The 22,472-nt window shown below is 32.4% G+C and overlaps 2 protein-coding genes across 2 annotated transcripts in view; both read right to left on the reverse strand.

Annotated features, from left to right (window-relative positions):
* Nucleotides 1-7,168, reverse strand: part of LOC143230419 (putative 3',5'-cyclic phosphodiesterase pde-5) — a 43,999-nt gene extending 36,831 nt beyond the window's left edge. The window contains exons 1-4 of the mRNA XM_076463942.1: nucleotides 7,098-7,168; nucleotides 3,677-3,727; nucleotides 3,068-3,126; nucleotides 1,315-1,366 (exon numbers count right to left, since the gene is read on the reverse strand). Coding sequence (XP_076320057.1) covers nucleotides 1,315-1,366; nucleotides 3,068-3,126 — 111 coding nt within the window. The 5' untranslated portion in view covers nucleotides 3,677-3,727; nucleotides 7,098-7,168. The remainder of the gene's footprint in view (nucleotides 1-1,314; nucleotides 1,367-3,067; nucleotides 3,127-3,676; nucleotides 3,728-7,097) is intronic.
* Nucleotides 7,169-8,443: 1,275 nt separating this feature from the next.
* Nucleotides 8,444-22,472, reverse strand: part of LOC143230420 (uncharacterized) — a 34,205-nt gene continuing 20,176 nt past the window's right edge. Inside the window, exons 3-9 of the mRNA XM_076463943.1 lie at nucleotides 20,744-20,818; nucleotides 19,880-20,026; nucleotides 17,642-17,679; nucleotides 17,347-17,508; nucleotides 15,871-15,911; nucleotides 10,842-10,944; nucleotides 8,444-8,639 (exon numbers count right to left, since the gene is read on the reverse strand). Coding sequence (XP_076320058.1) covers nucleotides 8,511-8,639; nucleotides 10,842-10,944; nucleotides 15,871-15,911; nucleotides 17,347-17,508; nucleotides 17,642-17,679; nucleotides 19,880-20,026; nucleotides 20,744-20,818 — 695 coding nt within the window. The 3' untranslated portion in view covers nucleotides 8,444-8,510. The remainder of the gene's footprint in view (nucleotides 8,640-10,841; nucleotides 10,945-15,870; nucleotides 15,912-17,346; nucleotides 17,509-17,641; nucleotides 17,680-19,879; nucleotides 20,027-20,743; nucleotides 20,819-22,472) is intronic.

Below are 22,472 nucleotides of genomic sequence, written 5' to 3' on the forward strand. Positions count from 1 at the left end.
AGTATTTATCTGCATTGGAACTGAATAATTTATTGACGATCTAGGTTCACAACAAGTTGATACACATACATTTCACTTGACAAGAACGCTAGCTAGCTCCTTTGGCCGACCACGGTTTGCAAGCTTACTTTCACAGAGGAAGATGGGTATATAATGTTCTCGTAGAAATATTAACGTCCAAAGTTAATTTTCTGAATTTGAACAGTACGTATCTTTGTGACTCAGTGATGTCGATATGTAACTTTAAAAATCTATAAACGTTCTTGGCCAAATATCTGTAGTTTTCCGATCAATAAGTATTTGTCACAATTATAGCTTCTGAGGCTTATAGCATACCTACTGCAGCAATCAAACAATATTCTCAAACTGTTACTTGGCGCTTCGATTTATACAATTTAGGCAAAATTCTCGAAAGTTCAATTGGCCCAACAAAAGATACACTAGTGCTTTCATAAAACATATGTTGTAGATTCTTACGCTCGAAAATCCTCTGCAAATTTAGATAACAGTCGGGACTTATGCAATACACATTTAATAATATACATTACGTGCATTAAGCTGAAACAAATGCATATATTAAAATAAATATATAATATTAAATCCCTTTCAACTGGCAAACTCATTGAGTATTGTAGTCATTTCATGTTTTACAATAATAGAATGATGTGCACGTATTCTCAAATACCACTTTGTCACATATTTTATTCTGTTTTTAATCATCAATTTATTATGAACCTGAATACGTAGTGTGCTTTTACTCCCATTTAATTTTTTTCCCAGTGGCGCAGTGGAATGTCTGCAGACTTACACTGCTACAACCTGGGTTTCAAAACCCGTCGTGTGCATAGTACAGATAGCCCAGCCTGTATTTTGTGCTTAATTTCAAACAAACTAAATACCCACATAGAATCTTTAATATTACATAACTTCATTAAATTGAAAATTATCATCAATTCTAGTTCATATATTTTTATTTTAGTAACATAAAATTATCTTCCAAATATTTTTGTTTTTAATTACACTCTATGTAAACTTTTAATTCCATCACACTCTTCAGTAGAAGGTTAAAAGTGATAGATTATCTCTCCTCTATGGTATTAATTTAAGCAAAAATCCATCCACACTACTGTATCACATGAGTATTGTGTACATTTAACTGTGTTAGAGTTTCCAACTAATTGAAGAAATGCTTGGTACCTTAAATATTTTTATAACGATAAATTTTGATTTATTTCATGAATTATTCATCTTGTTTGTACATTGCTGTTGTTATCGCTAAATTTTACATTTATAGATTAAATTATATAGTCTTACCATGATTTTAACAATCACAGAGTCCATGGTGATCATGTCTTGAAAAATGGACCTAAAAATAAAACAAACAGCATCATTGTTTAAAGTACATTATCAAAATGTTATTTAAAAGACATAAAGTCCAATGAGAATCATACAAATTTAATAAAGTTACATTCAACTTCAAGAAGAGAGAAGCAGCTGAAATTGGATTAAACAAGTCATTTGTGGATCCAGTACCAGCATATGAATCATAGTATTTATAGCATTAGTGTACTACCAGTAACAAATTTACTACTCATAAAATACAATATTGCATTTATGGAAATTCTTCTATAATGCAAGATATTTATACACGGGTGGACCAAAAAGTGGCGCCCTTGAAAATGTTGTTAATTTGTTATATCTTTTATTAGATAACAGAAAAGTATGTAAAGTAATATGTTTGTCCAACGCACTTGGTGTGATTTGTTTAAATATAATCTCGAATCATAATTTTAACCCTTGCTTTTGTAAACATCTTAACGTTTAATGATTTTAGTTATATTTTCTCATAAAAAGTATTGTGCACCTACTGTAGTTTCTTAGATCTTATTCCAATTAGTCTACAAAATGATTAAATACGTTTCTCTGCAATTGTAAAATGTTTAAACGATATCTTAGAAACAAAAGAATTAATATTATGGAATGGCCATGTTAATCAATCCGATTGAAAATTTATGGGCTGAGAAAAACTAATTAAAGAAAGATCTCAAGCCAAACACAGAAGATGAAATTTTTGAAATACTAGAAGAAGGATGGCAGTCAGTCACTCAAGAATACCTGCACAAACCCATTGAAAGCATGCCACGTCGATATAAAGCAGTAATGAAATCCAGAAGATGCAATCTAAATATTAACTTGTGAAACTGGTTTGTGTTGTTTGAAGTTTCATTTTTATGTCTGATCATTGCAGAGAAACTTGTTTGACCATTCTGTATGCTAAATGGAATAAGAATATCTAAGAAACTACAGCAGGTGCACAACAATTTTTATGATAACATGTAACTAGAATCATGAAAAGTTCAGATATTTACGAAAACCAGTGCTAAATTTAGAATCTGAGATAATATTTAAATAAATATTATCGAGTGTGTTCAAAAAATATATACTTTTACATATTGTTCTTTTATCTAATAAAAGATATAACAAATTAAGAACATTTTAAGGAGAGCCACATTTTGTCCAGTCCCTGCACTCGTATAAATTAGGGTTGCAGACAAGTATTTAACTGTTACACTTACTTTGTTCAAATATGGTTCGGTATGTTCTTCGTTAATATAAGAATGGATAAATCTTGAATTTTAATTCCAAAAGCTTGCATGACTAAAGGAGTACATTGGTCAAGTTTATGTTTATTGCAGAAACAATAATAAAGTTGTCATACATGAAAATAAATCTCCATTCAGACGGGCTAGATTTATACACATCAAACATACGATGACTTCTTTCAAACATAATGCTGTAACATATTATCAGCGACTGATGTAAATACAAGCGAAGACTTCTGTATAAATATAATATTAGTGGATATCAACACAATTTTCTTTTAAAAATTACATATATATATATGTGTGTGTGTGTGTGTATAACGATTCATTTGACTTATGAATAAAAACAACATAATGCTGAGCACAAAAACCTCTAATAGTAATAGTGTGTAACGAAAATAATCCGTACTAAACTAAAAAAACTGAGTGAAACGTGCTTCCGCGTACTAAAAACTGGAACTTACCTGACTACAGCCAAGAGGAAGTTGTTCAGTTTGCGTTGACGTGCCATGTTACCATACATCTTGAAATATAAATATTTAGTAGGTCTCACTTTGTATCGAAAACATGTATTGTAGATACTATTTAAACAAATAATTAGAATCGAGTGAAGAATATGGAAAAGCTGAAATATAGTGATGTATATGTGTTGTTTCATGGTATTAAGGCTTCAATACTTTTTTTATTTTCACAAATATAGCGATACATTTTGGGTTAAAGAAATTGTTTTGAGAAATGTAAACAATCTTTGATTTTTACAATAAAAAACAACAAAACAATCAACTATTTTTCTCTTCTTTACACTTAATAAATATTAATAACAAAATAATTTTCAACACCAGGGGATATCTAGATTTGGTTTAGCTTCTATAACATTCCTGTAAGCATAAATCACTCAATTTAAAGATGATCTTTATAACCTTTTTGGTATGCAAGAAATATTTCATATGGAAAATATCTTTAGTATGTACGCATAAGTGTCCTAATAAATAATATTCAGATATTGAGACCGAATATCTTAAGGATATTCTGCTTAATTATTATTTTTAATACAAACTTGTGATTATACATGCCTCAGCATAATGAAGAGCAATTCCTCCCCACACTAGATAACTGTTGATAACCTGCACCGAAAAAATACGGTACGTGTTTATTATATACTTAAAGGATACTTGTTAATTATAAACTACTACACACCTGTTAATTAACGTTACAACTATATTTTCTGAAAACGCCTATTAATTATATATTACCACTAAATTTAAAACAGACAGCTGTTAATTATAAGTAGCTCTTGTATCTATACAAAACATCTGTTAACTATAAGTCTTATCAACAATACATATGATTTCAGTGTATATTATTATAAGAACTATGATAAAACTGGTATTTAAAAATATCTTTTTCGTTTTATTTCTTTTCACGGACGGTGCTTTTACAGTTTCAATTGTTCTCTGAATCCTCAAATATTTATTTATTTTTCAGAAATGTAACTGGTTATAACAGTCAAAGTTAGTGCACAAGAATACTATATTCGAATAATTTGGAGTAACCTCGACGCGATCCACAAGTTATTATTCGATTTTTCCATTACAGTTGTGAATAAATAAACAAAGCAAGAATATCGTGTTTCTAAAATATGTGTATACATAGGTGGGTCCAGCGTAGATCGTGGCAGAGTGCGCTCTTCCCTCATTCAAACAATAAAAGAGAAAAGATTGTTCTTATAGCGGACTCTTTCGTTACTGTATATTTATATAAGAGCGTATTTGTTGTTTATAAAAGTAGTTAGAAGAGCTTAAGCAAGTTGAAATTCAGTTCGAGATCTTATCTTCCTCATAACCTTTCTCTCAGTTACCAGTATTCTTTAATGAAAACACAACAACACACAAACTTCCTTGGTAATATCATTGATGTTTGCAAAGCAGAGCTTTTTTAACGGCCAGTAATGATAATTGTGGACAGTTATAAAATCTGAATTAAAAGTAGTAACATTGGATATAGTTACTATTAAAATAAAATATTTAAAACAAAATTGGCATAAGTCATCCACGAAATGTAAGCAACATAATCAAGAAGACTTTCCACCAGAAAAACTGACATAAGTCACGTGTGAGGAAGATGCTTCTGCAATATACCTGTTCAATGGCCTTATATCTTAAGCAGCTGGGAAATGAAGCGTGTATCCATTCTATTCCACATACAGAGATATCGATCAAGCCGTTGGATCCAGCACCTATATATTTCTGTGTGAATATATGCCGTTATCCTGAGACATATTACGGAAAACAGCATAGTGGAGGGATGTGCCTTGAACATGAGAGTTTTACATCGGAATCTACGATACAGGATTATTGTCAAGTTGTACTGAACCGGATAGTTTGCTTGAAAAGTAGGAAGTAGTTTTAGTACATTATGTAGCTTTATGTTTCATTTTTAACTCTTAATAAATGTAAACTTCTGCCAAATTATAAAAGTTAGTTAGAATGTATACTAAAAAAAATGAAACATAAAGCTACATAATGTACTAAAACTACTTCCTACTTTTCAAGCAAACTACCCAGTTCAGTATCACTACAACATCAATAACTGCGCCAAATAACAATGAAAAATACACAATAAACAATTAGAAAAATGAAAATATAGGCATAGTGTGTTAGATTTAATATCTATACAGATTGTAAATATGATTAGTTGCCTTTTACGTAGTTTTCCTCAGTTAAAAAATAAATATGTTATGATGCATGCTTTGTAAGTATAAATCAATTTCTAAACTGAAAAGCAGTTGTGCCTACACACACTGACACAATTTATATATATATTTTGTATTAGAGATTTAAGGAATAGACACATTAGCAGTAAAAATACGAGCAACGAAGAAAACTCGGTGCCATTAACGTGTAAATGAAAGCTATAAATCTATAGATGTAATATATTTAGTAAGATGACTGATTTGACTAACACAGTTATTCTTTCAAACATTTGGCACCCCAAACACGTGGTAAAAATAATGGTCATTATAAGTAGGAAATCAAAGCGTTTTCGACTAGGTTGTGGCTGATAATTCCCATAAATGTTCAGTGGGGTAGAGCAGGTGTTCACATGATTACAGGCAGATCACTGAAATAATAACTAACTTCTATACGTTTTTGAGATAAAGTTGGTTTGTTTTGATTTTCGCGTAAAGCTACACGAGGACTATCTCTGATAGCTGTCCCTAATTTAGCAGTATAAGACTAGAAGAAAGGTATCTAGTCATCACCGCCAACTCTTGGGCTACTCTTTTAACAACGAATAGTGGAATTGACCATAACATATAACGTCCCCACGGCTAAAAAGGGCAAGCATGTTTGGTGTGGCAGGGGTTGGAACCCGCAACCCTCAGATTGCAAGTCGAGCGCCTTAACCACCTGGTCATGCCAGGCCTTGCGATAAAGACCTACGCGACGCCACTGTTTACCAAACAGCAACAACAGCAGCGTATATTTTTGTGAATTGTTAGTACAGCATTGCTCAGTAGGAGGGGATAGAGAAGTTTGTGCCAGTGACGTAACACGTAATAAAACTAAAACCAGTAATAAACTGGTTTGCACTGTAAGCACAATGCTGTCAGGTGAAGCTCGAACTGGTACTGACAATGTAGATTTGTCTAAATCGAAGTTTACACGTTGAGGAATATAAGATTTTCTACTTAACTGTTTCACAGAGCTGTCGGGAAAACGTAATTTTTTGAAGCAGCTATTTGGTCGAAAGTACACATAAGTAACATTAATGAATCATTTCTAAGAGACAAGCAAGTTTTATTAAATATTTCGTTGTTTCGTATCCTACATAAAACGACTGGCATACTTCCTACTGTATAAGTCTAACATTTATACCGTTTATTTATCTTGTCTGTACAATGTTTTGTTATGGTATCCCAGTAGCTAATATAGCTTTCGTACATGCTGGTACTAAACACACTATTTCTTCTTTTTTTTCTTATAATAGCATAAATATGCATGTTTTGAACTTAAAACAGCATATAATGCTTTACTGTATTTGAATATACCCCAATCTACATTTACTTTTGTATGCAGTGCTTTCAAATGATAGATATTCCCCTGAAAATGACCACAAAAAATATTTCCACGACAAAAAGACACATCAAACATTATCTTAATACATTCTTCATATATTATACCGATCTTCTCAACATAAATGCCAAAGAATCAAATAAAATAGATCTAGAAATGAACTTTCAAAATTTGGTTTAAAACATGCAAAAAAGCTACGTTTTTCACGAACTGGCTGTTTAAAAATTCCTGTAAAATGGCTGTAATACTATCTACAATTATATTTGGTGTGAAAGGTTTCTCAGTACACTTAATACATACAGCTGTTAGTTGTACGTCAATACTATATATAAAAATATGACATTTGTTGCATAAACGTATTTACGCTTGTTTTTAGAGTTTACAAAATTATTGCAAAATAACAACAGACTACTAGAACCTCTTCGTCTTCCTCGTGAAATGAGCCATCTTCCGATTTTTTGTATAATTCTAGGACACCTAGATAAACAATGGAACAAGTTAGTTATGACTGAAAAATGAATAGCAACCTAAAATGAATTACATATATATCTAAAGATGGGTAGTACGGGTCTTAAAACTTTAATTAAAATAAAGTACAGAATAATGTTTGATCTTCTTAGGTCGTCTTTAGGTTGACAGAGTTTAGACGTTGTTTTAGTTTGCAGCAATAACTTAATGATGCTTAATGGTAATTTGTATTCTTAGATTAATATATTTTTCAGTTTACACATTAAATTTATTCAACCAATTATTATCTTCATGAAGGAAAACGGGTTAAGATACTTCATGTTAATGAATTAGAGCTGCATAGTGTGATATATGTTCTCACTGACAAAAAGGTAACATCCGATCAATTATAAAACCTTTGACTACCATTAAAAAGTAATAAGCTATATAAATCTAGCATTACTTCATATTCTTTAGGTTACGAAACAACAGTCACAGCTGAGTATTTCAACACCATCTACAATTCAAAAAAACGTCAGAACACCTTGAGTGATATCGGAACCCCGATAAGTTATAATACGTTTTTTGTTAAACAAAAGTCATAAAATCGGTTAACGAAGCTACTAAAATGTAATAAAATAATAAAATACTAAGACAAAAGCATTAAGATATGAAAAGCAAAAGCTTATGATAAATAAAAAGATAATCGAAAGAAAGTATTACGGAAGTACTCAATATATATGATGTGAAAACTGTAAAACATTTGAACAGAAATACTGAGAAAGTCTGCATCACTTTAGAATTATAAGAAATAAAAACAGAATCACTGAGATAATATATTGGAATAGGACTATAAATATAAAAAGTAAAAACAGAAACACTGAGATAATGTATTAGAATAGAACAGGGCCCTGCATGGCCAAGCGTGTTAAGGCGTGCGACTCTTAATCTGAGAGTCGCGGATTCGCATCCCGGTCGCGCCAAACATGCTCGCCCTTTCAACCGTGGGCTGAATAGAAGAGAACATTAATTATGTTTGTTTGTTTTTGAATTTCGCACAAAGCTACTCGAGGGCTATCTGTGTTAGCCGTCCCTAATTTAGCAGTGTAAGACTAGAGGAAAGGCAGCTAGTCATCACCACCCACCGCTAACTCTCGGGCTACTCTTTTCCAACGAATAGTGGGATTGACCGTCATATTAAAACGCCCCCACGGCTGAAAGGGCGAGCATTAATTATGAAAAGTAAAAACAGAAATACTTAGATAATATATTTGAATAGAATTACACTTATGAAAAGTAAAAACAGAAATACTGAGGTAAATCACACATAACGTTTAAACCACGAAAAGAGAGAGAGAGCTTAAACTAATGAGATACGAGAGGCCTATGTTAAAAATGAGTAAGCAAAATCAAACTTTCCTGTCACTTCTCCATTAGACAGTCTAATGGGATGTGCTAAAACGAAAACAGCCAATTCTGGGTCAACAAGTACGCCATCGGGGAATCTAGGATCCTGAAAAATATATGTATATATTGGATAATTGTAATAAAGAAAGGATTACCAACATACGTTTTTTCAGTAATAACTTTTAGCCTTGTTATGCGATAATAGAAAAGTGTTTTAAGTTATACTTAATGTTGGGTTATAATGATTAAATGACCATAATTTAAATATTAATATTTAAGAAATTTCCTACTACCACGTTTTAATCATGTATAACTTGTAAAATGTTAGACTTGAAAGATTTATCGGTATTTGTAAATGTAAAAAATTTTAGAACGAAAGTTATCTGATAATTTTTGTACTCGAAGTCTATTATTACTCGAATGTTTATTTACTTGATGCTGACTGCTGGATATAGAATACTTTTAAAATAAGAGTAATTATTGAGTTTATTTAGTGATTTAATATTTAATGGTTATTTACTTTCATAAAAAGAGTATTAACAGTTAATGATTTTAAAAGCGATAATTATAATAAGTTTCGGTTGTAACTCTGTACGAGTCATACGTTGTTTGCGTAGTTCAATTGTTGTACTAGGCTTTCCTAGTGTTGTTGAAGTTATTTTACTCGAAGAGTTTTGTCGTTTTGTGTAATATTGTTATTACCAGAAAGAGATAGAAGGTTTTAAGCCTTATTCAAAATATTTATAAACAGGCGTCTAACAATGTAGAAGTAAAAAAGAAAAGTTAAATAAGAGATAATTAGATTTAGATTGAGTGACTGATAATTTAGTAGCGACGGGCGATTTCTAAAGTAAGTTTCATTGATGTAATCTAACACCATAGATAGTTTATCTTATTGAGTTTTAAGGTAACTGAATCAGTTTGTATGGACTTCTGACGTAAAATAGAATTATTTAAAGCTCTATATATAATTATAGTAACCCAGGTTACCATAAGTTGAATTTTCTTTGCTATAAGAAAATAAACACACATAAATGATTTAAAATGTATTTAAAAGAAATCAAAGCCACATCGGGCTATCTGCTGAGCCCACCAACATTTTAAAGCAAGTGGATTGTGTGCTGTTCGTTTATTGTTTAAATGTATCACCAACGAGTCAAAGAATGTGGCCCCTGTAAAACTGACACTGACATTTGACAGTAAAGCTTTCTATATGTTTTTTTTTTAAATCTGTATTGGGATCACCGGTGAAAAAAACTGTTTTGATCCTACAAGTTTCTAGTTATAAGGAGCTTCATATGGTTTAATAGATACAGATATCATGTAAGACATGAATAGTTTGTAAATTTTCTTAAAAGAGCTTTATTTTAATTTTTCATTTACTGATGTGGAACGAATTACACGTCATGTAGGAGACGAGTAAGCTATGTATACTTCACAAAATTATTTTGAATGGCCAATTGCTTCTAGTCAACACCTTTTTCATTGCCCAGGAACTATTAATTTATAAACCACATACACGAACGTCATTTAAATCAGTTACTGGCTCCTATTGAATAAACTATTTATTCGAAAAAACAAACCTGTAAAAGCTCATAACTTATACAAGTAAAATAGGAACCCTTGTAGCTACTTATTTATTAGACATTTTCATATCATCATTGAACATAAATTCTCATGACAAATGTAAATATGTCTACTGCAGGAAACTCACATGTCATGTAAGCGGTTTATCAGATAATAATTGACATCAACTTATACAAGAAAATAGAAACAGTAAAGTATAATAATAATAATGGAATTTATGTGTGAATAACTACACAGAATTCATCTAAAAATATTTAAGAACTTTACGAATGGGAAATGGTGCCGTTTCTCATTTTGTTACTGTTAGATTTTACTGTTGTAAAAATGAAGAAAAATAAAATGCTTTTATTTCAAACAAGTGGCAATATAAAGAAAGTAAGTGTGTTGTGTACAGTGCTTGCAAACAACTTGAAGACAAAATTCAAGGAATTGGACAATTAATTATACTGCTCTTAACTCTCTACAATTGTGGTTTCTGCCATCAGAGGCATCAACATGATAAAATTAAAAAATAAAATACACCACATTCAGTTGATAGCATATGTCCAGTAAAATGTATTAGCTTTTAATTAGTGACATTAGTTTGTACCTCAATTATTACAGCATTTGTGTCTGTTAAAGTTTAAATGCTCCTTTACCTTAACACCAGGTAATGATAAAATATGCTGATAACCCAAGATTCTTCATCTGATTTTTTTCTATGTATTATGTTACAACTTACCCGTTCTTTGTTAGTAGTTCTTACAGTTTCCAGTGTTTGTGCTACGTAAGCAGCCACGGTTGTCCCAACCTCAACAGCCATTTTACAAATTGGTCCTTCATGGCTATGGAAAAAAAAATGTGATCAATCGTTAATAATTTCGTGTATATACATCAGGTTGAGAAGGCACATTACGTCATAACTACCCTGTTATAAGACTATCTGCTCAGTATAAAAACAGATTTTAACTTTATAGTTTGCACTGTAGTACTCGCCAGCCCGTGTCATGTTGTTTGCCAATAACAATTGTAACTCGTATGCGTCAATACGCTTAAGTATTGATATTACTATTTTTCACAAACATTTTACTAGATTTAACACTAAGTTTCTGTCAGATTAATAATTAAAAAAATATTAAGAAACTTCATTAAGACTTGAAAATGAATAAAAACATTTCCAATAAATATATATTTGTTTGCTCAGTCTAAACATTTTAACACAAGGATTGTTGCTTTCTAGTGTGACGTACTGATGACGTTTTATTTTTTAAGAATATCTACAAACAAACAAAATAACGACTTTCAAAAGCATTAGATTGCTATAACTATGAGTTATGAGCTATTTTTTTTAATATTTACTTTAAGTTACAATTTATTTGTTTAAGAAAATTGTTAGCAGATTATAACTCGTTGACAATTTATTGGTTGAAACGTTGTGAAAACAATAATATACATAATAAAGATGAGTTTGTTTGTTTTTTGAATTTCGCACAAAGCTACTCGAGGGCTATATGTGCTAGCCGTCCCTAATTTAGTAGTGTAAGACTAGAGGGAAGGCAGCTAGTCATCACCACCCACTGCCAACTCTTGGGATACTCTTTTACCAACAAATAGTGGGATTGACCATCACATTATAACGCCCCCACGGCTGAAAGGGCGAGCATGTTTGGCGCAACGGGGATGCGTACCCGCGACACTCAGGTTACGAGTCGCACGCCTTAACACACTTCGCCATGCCAAGCCCATAAAGACGAGAATACTAATTCGAATAATTATACCATTAGTAGTACTAGCATCTCGTCTCAATCATTCCGCAAAACAAAACCAGTCTATATTTATAAATATAAAAAAATTGTTTATTTGTCTGTGAACTACACCATGGTCTTTGGACCAACTTCAACCAAACTTGTTAGGACGATACATTGGATCAAGGGTCATGTCATAAGGTTGCTCGGCCCTACCCAACCTGGTCACACCCTCAGCAAAAAGATGTTTGTTTAGCTAATTACTCCACAGTCTGCGACCAGTCTTTATTCGTAACATTTTTTTATTATTTTGAAATTTAATTGAATTTTCTTGGAATATTTGAGTTCCTTCATTAAAACATGTTGGCATTTTCCCGGAAAAATAAAAACCAAAGCACAAGGTCACACCCTTAAAATGACAGGGCTACTTATGAAAACACCTTACTTTAGACATGGCCAATTCTGCGTTGTCAATTTGTTAAGAGTAGGATCACCATGAAATCTCTTCACTTTGACTCCAAAAGGAGAAAGAATTTCTATTATGATATATCAAGAAACGCTCAGAGTACAAATAAGCAAAGACATTGTGGACAGGATTAAAAAAATGTGATAAAGTAATTGTAACACAATTTCTGTATTGTAGAATAAAGTAGATGTGAAATAATATAGTTGTAAAGTAAATTATATGTGAAATAAAATTATGTATATAAATGTAAGTTTTTTATTTAATTTATTAGCTCAATCCCTACATTTAATTCTTATGCCCCCCCAAACTTAGGACGGATGCCTTAGTTTCTAGTTATATAGGGAGAGCATTCTACTGAAATGAATAAACGTTGACGACGTTTCGACGCAGTAATGTGAAACTTCATTAGGTCCTACGATTTTTTTTTCAGAGGGTTGTGTAGGTGGTAAGAAAACGCGACTAAGATAGAGAGCTCTTTTATTCCAAAAACTCAGTTAGAAAGTTAAAAGAAATGCAAAAATTTTAAATTCATATTGTCACAAACTTACTTTTCGAATAATATAAATGCATGGGTGTATTGGGTTAAGGATTCTTCTACAGTAAGTGTCTGTGATTTGTGGTGATAAATTCAATAATAAACGAACAGCACGCACTGCGCACTGTCGAAGTCAACACAGTCGGATTCAATTAGTATGGAACACCCTTTGACGAGACAAATTACTCTCCTTATATCTTTTAAACTGTAATTAGAGTAACATACCATCCATTCCTACGACGGTTAACTTTACGTTTACTAGCTTTTCTCTGATCAAATTTCTCTTTCACGAACTTTACTTTCCTTCTGCTAACGCAAACGCAAACTAACGTGGCAGGGGTTTAGTTTAGAGAGAGAGAAATCAGAAGAGTTCTCTCTCCAACTGGGGTGTTCAGGAACGTTGTAGTTCCTCTTCGTCCCCTTACATGAGAATTTTTTTAAAATATCCGTAGAATTTTTACTTTATTTTTTAATATTTCAAAAATGGAGTGGGGTATTTGTGAGTGAGAGGAAGAACGGGAGAACTGGACGAGAGCAGCGAAAGTGAAGTGAGCCAGACCTTGGCTCGAGAACGGAGTACACTGGCGGCTGGCGAATTGATTTTTAAAATTTACTATGATTGATTAGATACCCTGTGACTGGGTAAACGGCCCTTTTCAGAATGAGGCTGAGACCTACAGGTCCGATGCCAGAGATTTTGCTGTGGGGGGAAACGGGAGTACCCCGAGAAAACCCACGTTCACGGCCTGGGCGCTGAATAATCTACCCTTCTGCTCGTCTGGTCGCAGCTATTTATACATCTAGTTCTCCTAGAAATCTCCATAGCCTCGACACCAGAGAATTACGAACACAAAATAAATAAATAAATATTGCTACATTAAACAGTCTTTCATATCTGAAACATTTGAAATTTGGATCAACTCTTTGTGATACACTTTAACTTTCAAAATAAATCGCGAATCTTCAGATAACTAAAGGATGGATGGAGGAAACCTCATGTAGCTGTAGATATTCATATATTGGAGAAGCCTGCAGACATTCAGAACAATGTCTTAAGTATCTTAACGGCACAGTTCACGTTATAAAAACAGTTCAACTATTACTCGACATGACACCATATTATCTGGAATAGCTGTAAACCACTGTCAAAGACAACAACTACAAAACAAGCCAAATTAAAGAAGTTTTACTCATTAAAAGTAGAAAAAAAAAAGTCTTTAACAAAGGTCCAAATTTAGAAATTAGTACTCTGTGGGATCAGTTACTAACCAATCATATTTCAGCAATCTTAATTAATCACACAGCTCAGCCTAAGTAACAACTGGGTTTATTTTGTGTCTGTATGATATACATTACATACTATACAGCCCTCTAGCTCATTCGCATTTTTCTGTTTGAAACGTATCACACTAAAACAGTAACAGAACCGACGAATATTAATGTTACTGTGTCGAAACGTTGTCGCCACTATTTGTTTCAACATGAGGCTGTCAATATATATACATTGTGTACATGTTGTTTATTTAAAGTTTATTTTCAATTACTATTAAAAATAAGACTCTTACAATAATGTGAAATAAAGAGACAAAAATAGTTTTAAGAGTATTTTACTCAGCGCCATAATGATTTCTTTGAGCCAATTACAACTTTCTTCGAAGCAATTATAAAGCATGCTCGTTATGTGAAAACACTGACTGAGTGAATCAAAACTTTTAATTATTATTTCTCAATAACATTGAAAATGTGATTGCATCTTTTACGAAAGATATTTTAAGTATATTTTCGACATAATTCATTGTGGCAATTTTCGGTCAATACTATCACTGTCTTAATTATTTACATAATTTTATATATGTGATTTGCATTTTTTCATATTTCAAAATAATGAATATTTCTAAACAGTAACGTTCTTGAACTTGACTTAGACGTTAATCTTTTATCTGTTTCTTCTATTGAATGTTGCAAATTCTGTGATCAAGAAATAAAATAAACTTTAACAATGACAGATTTTTGTAACTCCACATGGAAAAACTGTTCAATATTTTAGCATAGTGATTGGTTATTACATACAAACGTGTTTTGTATTTTAAACTTCAGTCATGATAGTTTTATACGACTCCACACGTGAAGATTTTGTTTGACAATCTAACATGCTGAGTATAAAGAAAAAACGCGTTTTATATTATAAAATTTCGGTGATGACATATTAAAGGGCCTGGCATGGCCAAGTGTATTAAGGCGTTCAACTCGTAATCCGAGGGTCGCGGGTTCGAATCCCGGTTGCACCAAACATGCTCGCCCTTTCAGCCGTGGGGGGTTTATAATGTGACGATCAATCCCACTATTCGTTGGTAAAATATTAGCCCAAGAGTTAGCGGTGGGTGGTGATGACTAGCTGCCTTCCCTCTAGTCTTACACTGCTAAATTAGGGATGGTTAGCGCAGATAGCCCTCGAGTAGCTTTGCGCGAAATTAAAACAAACAGACATATTAAAACGACCACACGCGTGAAAGTTTTGTTCGATAATATGGTAAAGTAGTTGAGCTTTAAAGCGGCGTATTTGCATTGTTAACTTTCAGCAATGACATGTTTATACAACTTCAAACATAAAGATTTTGTTTGATAATTTAGTAAAGTAAATGAGTATAAAACGTCCTGATCAACTACTTGTATTCAAATAAGTAAGATATTTACAACCAAGCCTTGTTGGCCCTCACATCTAAAATAGGTGAGTGTTGCTGCAGAAAAGCAAATCGTATAGAGACTTTTCAAAAACGACGCTGAGCTGATGTTTTAATAATGCACTTTTACATGGTTTAAAGAAAGCTAGTACAAATCAAGACGAATTAATGGAATAGCTATGATAACACTAAAGCAGATACGTGATTAAAGCATGTAAACTGTTATTCAGTGACAAAAAGCCACTAAACAGTGTATTCTGGAGTCTTATATGTTTTTTTCACTGTAAACACAATTCCTGGTCATAAACACACGTTCATACACAAGTACACCCATGCATACTTACTTAGGTCGGTTTATGTCTCCTCTTGTAAAGCTTTGTAAAGTCTAAGAACAGAGAGAAAACGAATATTGAATTAAAAGAACTTTGGACGCTATTTCTGTGATAGGTTTACTGATTAATTAAAGTTAATACCACTTGTTTTCGAAAACACTGTTTACTAATATATAATTCCAGTCAGATAAAACAGGATTTCAGCTTGCATACAATAAAAAATTGAAACTTACATAACTCAACCTTAGATTATAGGCTACAATCTAAACAATTATGTAGTAAAAAAACAATATATAAATAGGTTAAATCTGGACATTTGTATGGTAGAATACTCAAAATTATTCTGCAGCTCATTGTTTAATTACAAACACAGTAACAAGACAGGCCACATTCTGAAAACTGAAACATTAAAAATTAAACAAAGCAAGACAAAAAACAACAACAACTTATACTCTTATTATCTAATGCAACTTGAGAATAAAATGTTTCATACTATCCTATACGAAGAAATACCTGACACAGCACCTATTGAATTTTATGTGATTGAACTGTTAAAATGGACACTAGGAAACTATCACACAACGGAAGGATTATAAAAAATATCACGCAGGAATGATGTTCTTTGGACATGACAACTTTAAGCTGGATTCTTTTACAATAGAAATTATATTACAGGTCTGTTGTCTCCATGAGTGGTCGTCAGAAAGAGCACATCGAACGAAAGTGACGACATGGACTATTAATACGTGATGAGGCTCCAAAATTCATTTTAAAACAACGTACACCACTCTTGTTCGTGTTTAACTTAAAAAGGTGTAGATGTAGATCCAGTTGCTAATGACTTGTTCTGTTATACGTGTACATAATGAAGAAGTGTATAGAATGAATAACTAGGTTCCGTTACTTAAAACTGTTGTTTTACGAGTACAAAATGGGAAAGCGGGTTCCATTACTAACAGCTTCTTTAGTATACGAGTACAAAATTAATAACTGACTTATGTAACTAAGGTAACTTCCGTAACTTGCTGTGTTGTACGAGTACACAATGAAGAATCACCTTCTTTTTATTAATGACTTCTTTACTATTCCAATGTTTTGATAATCGAAGATTGGAATACTGTTACGAACAGCTCGTTTTGCTACTAGTACAGATTGTAAAAGCAGATGGGTCATTCCATGTCAACTCACCTAGGGCTTCCCAGTTCATGTGATAGATTTCCTTGAAAAACGTTTGAGCAAAAACTTTATTTTGATTTATTCAGCCATGCAGTACATCTTTAGGATTTTCCATGGCTGAATATAATAAATCAAAATGAAGTTTTTGCTTAAATTTTTTTAAAAAAAATTCATGACATGAACTGGAAAAAGTTCTTTTTCTGGGTGAGTTGACATGGAATGACCCAAATTCCATTTAATATATATTAACTGTATTAGTGTTTCAATCCACAGATGATATAAGAAATATCACTACCAGCAATGGATTTTTACCTGGTTTGTTTTATCATACAGATACAGATTCCAAGATTCTGCATTCACAGCAGAAGCAATAGTGGCAGCGAGTTCCGACAAAACCTGAACTTTGTTCGGACTTGAGTAAAGGCTTGTAGTGAGGTCCTGGAGCATCTTTCCTTTGTCGGCGTGCACACAAAACTAAACGAAAAATTCTTCAAATGTTGATCACTGAATAAATATCATCACCGCATTTAAGATACAGAGAACAAATCATACAAACACGTATTAAAGTATGAAGTGTCATAAACAAATCAGTGTAAAACAAACTTACCTTCCATCTTGAGAGACTTGTTTTCCTCTGTGTCCGTCCTAAAAATGAAAGTTCATGTTTCATTACCAATAAAAATGTATTCCTGAAAACTTAAAAAAAATCAGATTTTATCAATGTTGTGAGGTACAAAAAGTACAGGTTTGTCCTGTTGCTCAGAATAAACTGTGATATTTATTGTTACATTAACCATACACAAGAGATATTGAAAAATGGCGGGCTCTTGTGCGACAGCGGTAGGTTTACAGCCTTACTCTGCTAAAAACCGAAGTTTAAGACCTCGTGGTGGACACAGAAGTTAGCCAAATTTGGCTTCGCTCTGAAACAACTGAAGAATGGTGGTTATTTTGTAAGAAGTAAAAAGAATAACAACCAAACAACAAAATAAAATATATCAATACATTTTTAAATACCTCATGCGGAGTTAGTCTCAGATTTTAAAAAGTTTCAAATATTAGGGAAGTCTTTCATAACGACTTATACGTCAAAAACATTATTTTTTTCTTTACTTGTCTAGAGTAAAACTAAAGATTTAGATTTGAAGTTCTTCCTTTATGAGCTGTGATATTCGTTATTGATAGTTGCTTTTTACACGTGTGGATATTGTGGTTTGACGAATCCTTGAGAACGTTGCTTTTTCACAATCAAGCGAAATCTGTCTGTCTGTTTGGTAGATCTTCCTGTAAAGTTCATAAAAAATATGCTCACGTTTGGTTTTATTACTGCACATTTGAGACACCTTTACATTTTTACCATGCATATTCATGTATCGTATCGGATGGTTCTGTATCATTTTTACCACGCATATTCATTTATCATATAAAATGATTTTATGCCAGTTTTACTATGTATATCCATTTATCATAAAAAAAGGTTTTATGCCACGTTTCCATGCATATTCATGTGTCGTATTACATGGTTTCTGTGTCATTTTTATCAAATTTATCCATGTAGTTTCTGTATTCGGACATAAGTGTATAACTTATGCGAAGTCTCGAGGTAAGAGTTTGTTTGTTTGTTTTGGAATTTCGCACAAAGCTACTTGAGGGCTATCTGTGCTAGCCCTCCCTAATTTTGCAGTGTAAGACTAGAGGGAAGGCAGCTAGTCATCACCACCCACCGCCAACTCTTGAGCTACTCTTTTACCAACGAATAGTGGGATTGACCGTAACATTATAACGCCCCCACGGCTGGGAGGGCGAGCATGTTTAGCGCGACGCGGGCGCGAACCCGCGACCCTCGGATTACGAGTCGCACGCCTTACGCGCTTGGCCATGCCAGGCCCTCGAGGTAAGAGAAACATATATATATCTTTTGAACGCAAATAGCTATATACAATTTTCATGTATTGATTGTGTTCAGAAAATGCACATGAGGTTGTTCACGAGAAAGTAACACATTGCAGAAAAGTTCATGTATTTTTTACAGAATTATTTATAATTTCTTAGTGAAATTTAACTTTGGATTATTTTGGAATTTGTGAAATTAAATTTTTCAAAATTACCTAATTTAACTTCATAAAAATAAATGTAAATGTGAGAATCTTAACTTTATCCTAATCTCTGAATATACTTTTCCATAAAGTTATATTTAAACACAACGTTAATATAACTTTTTGTAATTCTTTTGGTATTTTCTGACTTATACAACTTTAAGGGATGATTTGAACATTGTTGCGGGAAATAATTTTTTTTGTGATTCTAAGAATTACTTGAACAATATTTTTAAAGAATTTACAATATTACACTGTAAAAACTTTTCAACAAGAAATTTAATGCTGCCTACAATTATATCGAAGATCAAAAGCACAAGAGAAATAAAAATTATTCTAAAAGTTTCTAAAAACGCTGTAATGTATGTGGTGCACTGATTGATCAGTCTTTTCGTGGATTAGTCATTCGGAACTCAACAAAAACAAACGATACATTTGCAGAAGCTTTTCAGATTTCATTATTATATTTACCGAAAAATTAAGCCTATAATTGTAACAGATCGGATATGAGATATTTGTTATAACAAAAGTTGTCAAAAATATCAAATACATGAAACAGCATTTTCAACTTCTGTGTTAACTGCACATTACAGTAAAAACTAGATGTAAAATAAAGTTGAGTAGAAACAGAAGGAGATTAACTTTGAATTAGCTGTACTTTTATCAGAATTCTTATTAGTATTCAACCGCATTCGAATAAGCATTAGATTTTTGTTAATGGTAGAAATAGTTGAGAAATAACACACTACCATTCACTTCATTCGAGTTGGGAGCTTTCTTAATATTTCGAGTAATCCATTTTTCTAAAAGTTCTGACTCAACGTTATTGATGACATAGTCTTCAAGAAAATCTGGATTTTTTTGAAGGAAATTCTCTACTTCTTTCTGATTCAAACCTGCTCGAAAGAAACTGTTTTGAGTGCACACAACAAACATAAAACCTTTCAAATTATGATAATTTTGGTTTGTTTGATAAAAATTGCCAAAAATCACAGGTACTGAACTAATACCCCATAAGAATCATGAATCTGAAATAAGCATAATGAAACTACGAAATAATGACAAAATCCACTGTAAACCTAAGATGGAAAATTCATTATTCAATTTAGGAAATACTGTAAAATTTGGTATAAAACTACCGAATAATGGAGAGTCCAGTATAGAATTACAGAAGTATGGAGAAATGTAAGCTGAAGCATATTACACCCAATTAATTTAAAACGACACTTAAAAATTTTCTTTCTATGCTACTAAAACAGATTCCATGAGAAAGAAATAAGTTGAACAATAAACTCAACTGGAAATATGGTAAGCTACCTTAATGTCATATTTTAATTTGTTCCAGTTAATGATCCCAACTAACTGAACACTTGAACTGAACACCTCCAAAAGTTAAAAGATAAATTAATGCGATGACGTAATGTGTATTGACATGCCTTTCCTATTACACAACTTCAAATTCATTTAGTGACCTCGTGCTTATATCACGTGGAATCATAATATAAATCTCCAAAACCCTAATAATTTTTAGCATATTTCGATATGCTTATTGCAACATCGCAAGTGGTTTCTAGTATTGGTATATTCAGCATTTCATTTTATGCACTTATTACCTTTTCTGTTCAGATTGTCATGAGATGTACTCCTTGTCATTCCTCCAAGATTTATACTAAGCTGTTTGCTACCACCTAGGAAAAAATAACATGAGTTAATGATAGATTTCCTACACAGTGTTTTTTCTTCGTTTCACACAGGTTTTATGGAATTCTAAGTATATTTGAAATTATTGGACACAGCTTACATGGCGTAGGAAGTGGGGACACTTCCATTTTTCAATCTGTCCCAGTAAAGATGCATCAAAATTAGGACACTTATTCCCAGGAGAAACAGGATAATGCACATAATTTAATCTAAAATCAATGATCTTTTAGGGACCTGAGACTTTCCTAGGACTCTGGCCGTAATGGGTGCGCCTGTAACACACATCTCACTTCGTCAAATAAACCTTGGACCATCCACTTTTAATTTACTTCTTACATCTCAGACTTATGAGAATTCTTCTACAGTGGTTTTTGAGTGTTTTAGTTCTATCTATATTACCTCTGATATTAATAATTTGTTACTTTTATTTTTCACATAGGTAATATCTTCGAAACGAATCATTGTCAGTCATTGGGTACTGGTCTTATAATATGTATGATGTAAAAATGTTAGCATTTTGTGTTATTGGTACTGATATTAAAGTATGTAAGGAGTGAAAAATTCAATATTTTGTTTTATGGCAAAGTGTTGGATAATGTTTAAAGTTCTAAGAAAATATTTTCAAATATTGTTGATTTCATTCCTTTTTACACACACGCATATGAGAAGATAAACAAGCAAAACAAATGAGAAGATAATCTTAATTCTGGGAATTCAATTTTAACGATTTGAAATCACTCAGTTGTAGCGATATGTTTGTTATTATATATATATGTTATACCAATAAACGGAGAAAATCGCAGTTACCTGATCACCATAATTATTATTTATGGTTGAAACACCTGAATTATCTCTGGTTGAATGAAAGGTTTCGTACGAAAACGTGAGAAATGAAGATTTTTATCAATACAGGATAAAGACGAGATCAAGTAGTAATGACTGACAGGGCTACTAAATTAAGATAAAAGAAACCTTCAAATTTAACTGAAAGTAAAAATTTACATTTATTGAAAATAAAGTTGTATTCAAATATACACAAAATGATAATACACAAAAAATAAAGCAATGTCGGGACTGCACGGAATTTAGGTTAAATTGTCAAGCTAAAGGTTCGAGAAAAACCCACACCCGCTATTGTTTTAGTATGTGTTGACTTTCTTAAAGAAGAAGTGAATTTCAATGAATTACTTCCACAATACACATTTTCTCCATAGCTGACCAATCACAAGATGGATCAGAAGAAGCCAGAAGTATCTCAGCTTCATATGTCGATAACTTTGGCTCCAAATCTCCTATGACAAAAAGATATATATATATTTAATTCACGTCAAGAGATCGTGGATAAATTAGCGTAAGCCCTTCATGTACTTATCTAACCAAAAGTAGAACTCCAGCAAAAGTAAAATATTTTGTCATCATATTTTGTCAACACCACCCATCGCCAACGTTCGGGCTATTCTTGTCAAGCTAAATGGTGATATTTGATCGCTACTCTTACAAAGCACTTACGAACCCAAAGTGAACAAATCAATTGTTGTTATTTTGGTAGCGTGAAACAAGGAACTTTAGCTGCACAGTCCGGCAGGGTAACCATTAGGGTGTAATAGATCCATAATGCACATTAACCAGTTCCATTTTTAA

Source organism: Tachypleus tridentatus, chromosome 10 (assembly GCF_004210375.1).
Source record: "Tachypleus tridentatus isolate NWPU-2018 chromosome 10, ASM421037v1, whole genome shotgun sequence".
Classification (NCBI taxonomy): domain Eukaryota; kingdom Metazoa; phylum Arthropoda; class Merostomata; order Xiphosura; family Limulidae; genus Tachypleus; species Tachypleus tridentatus.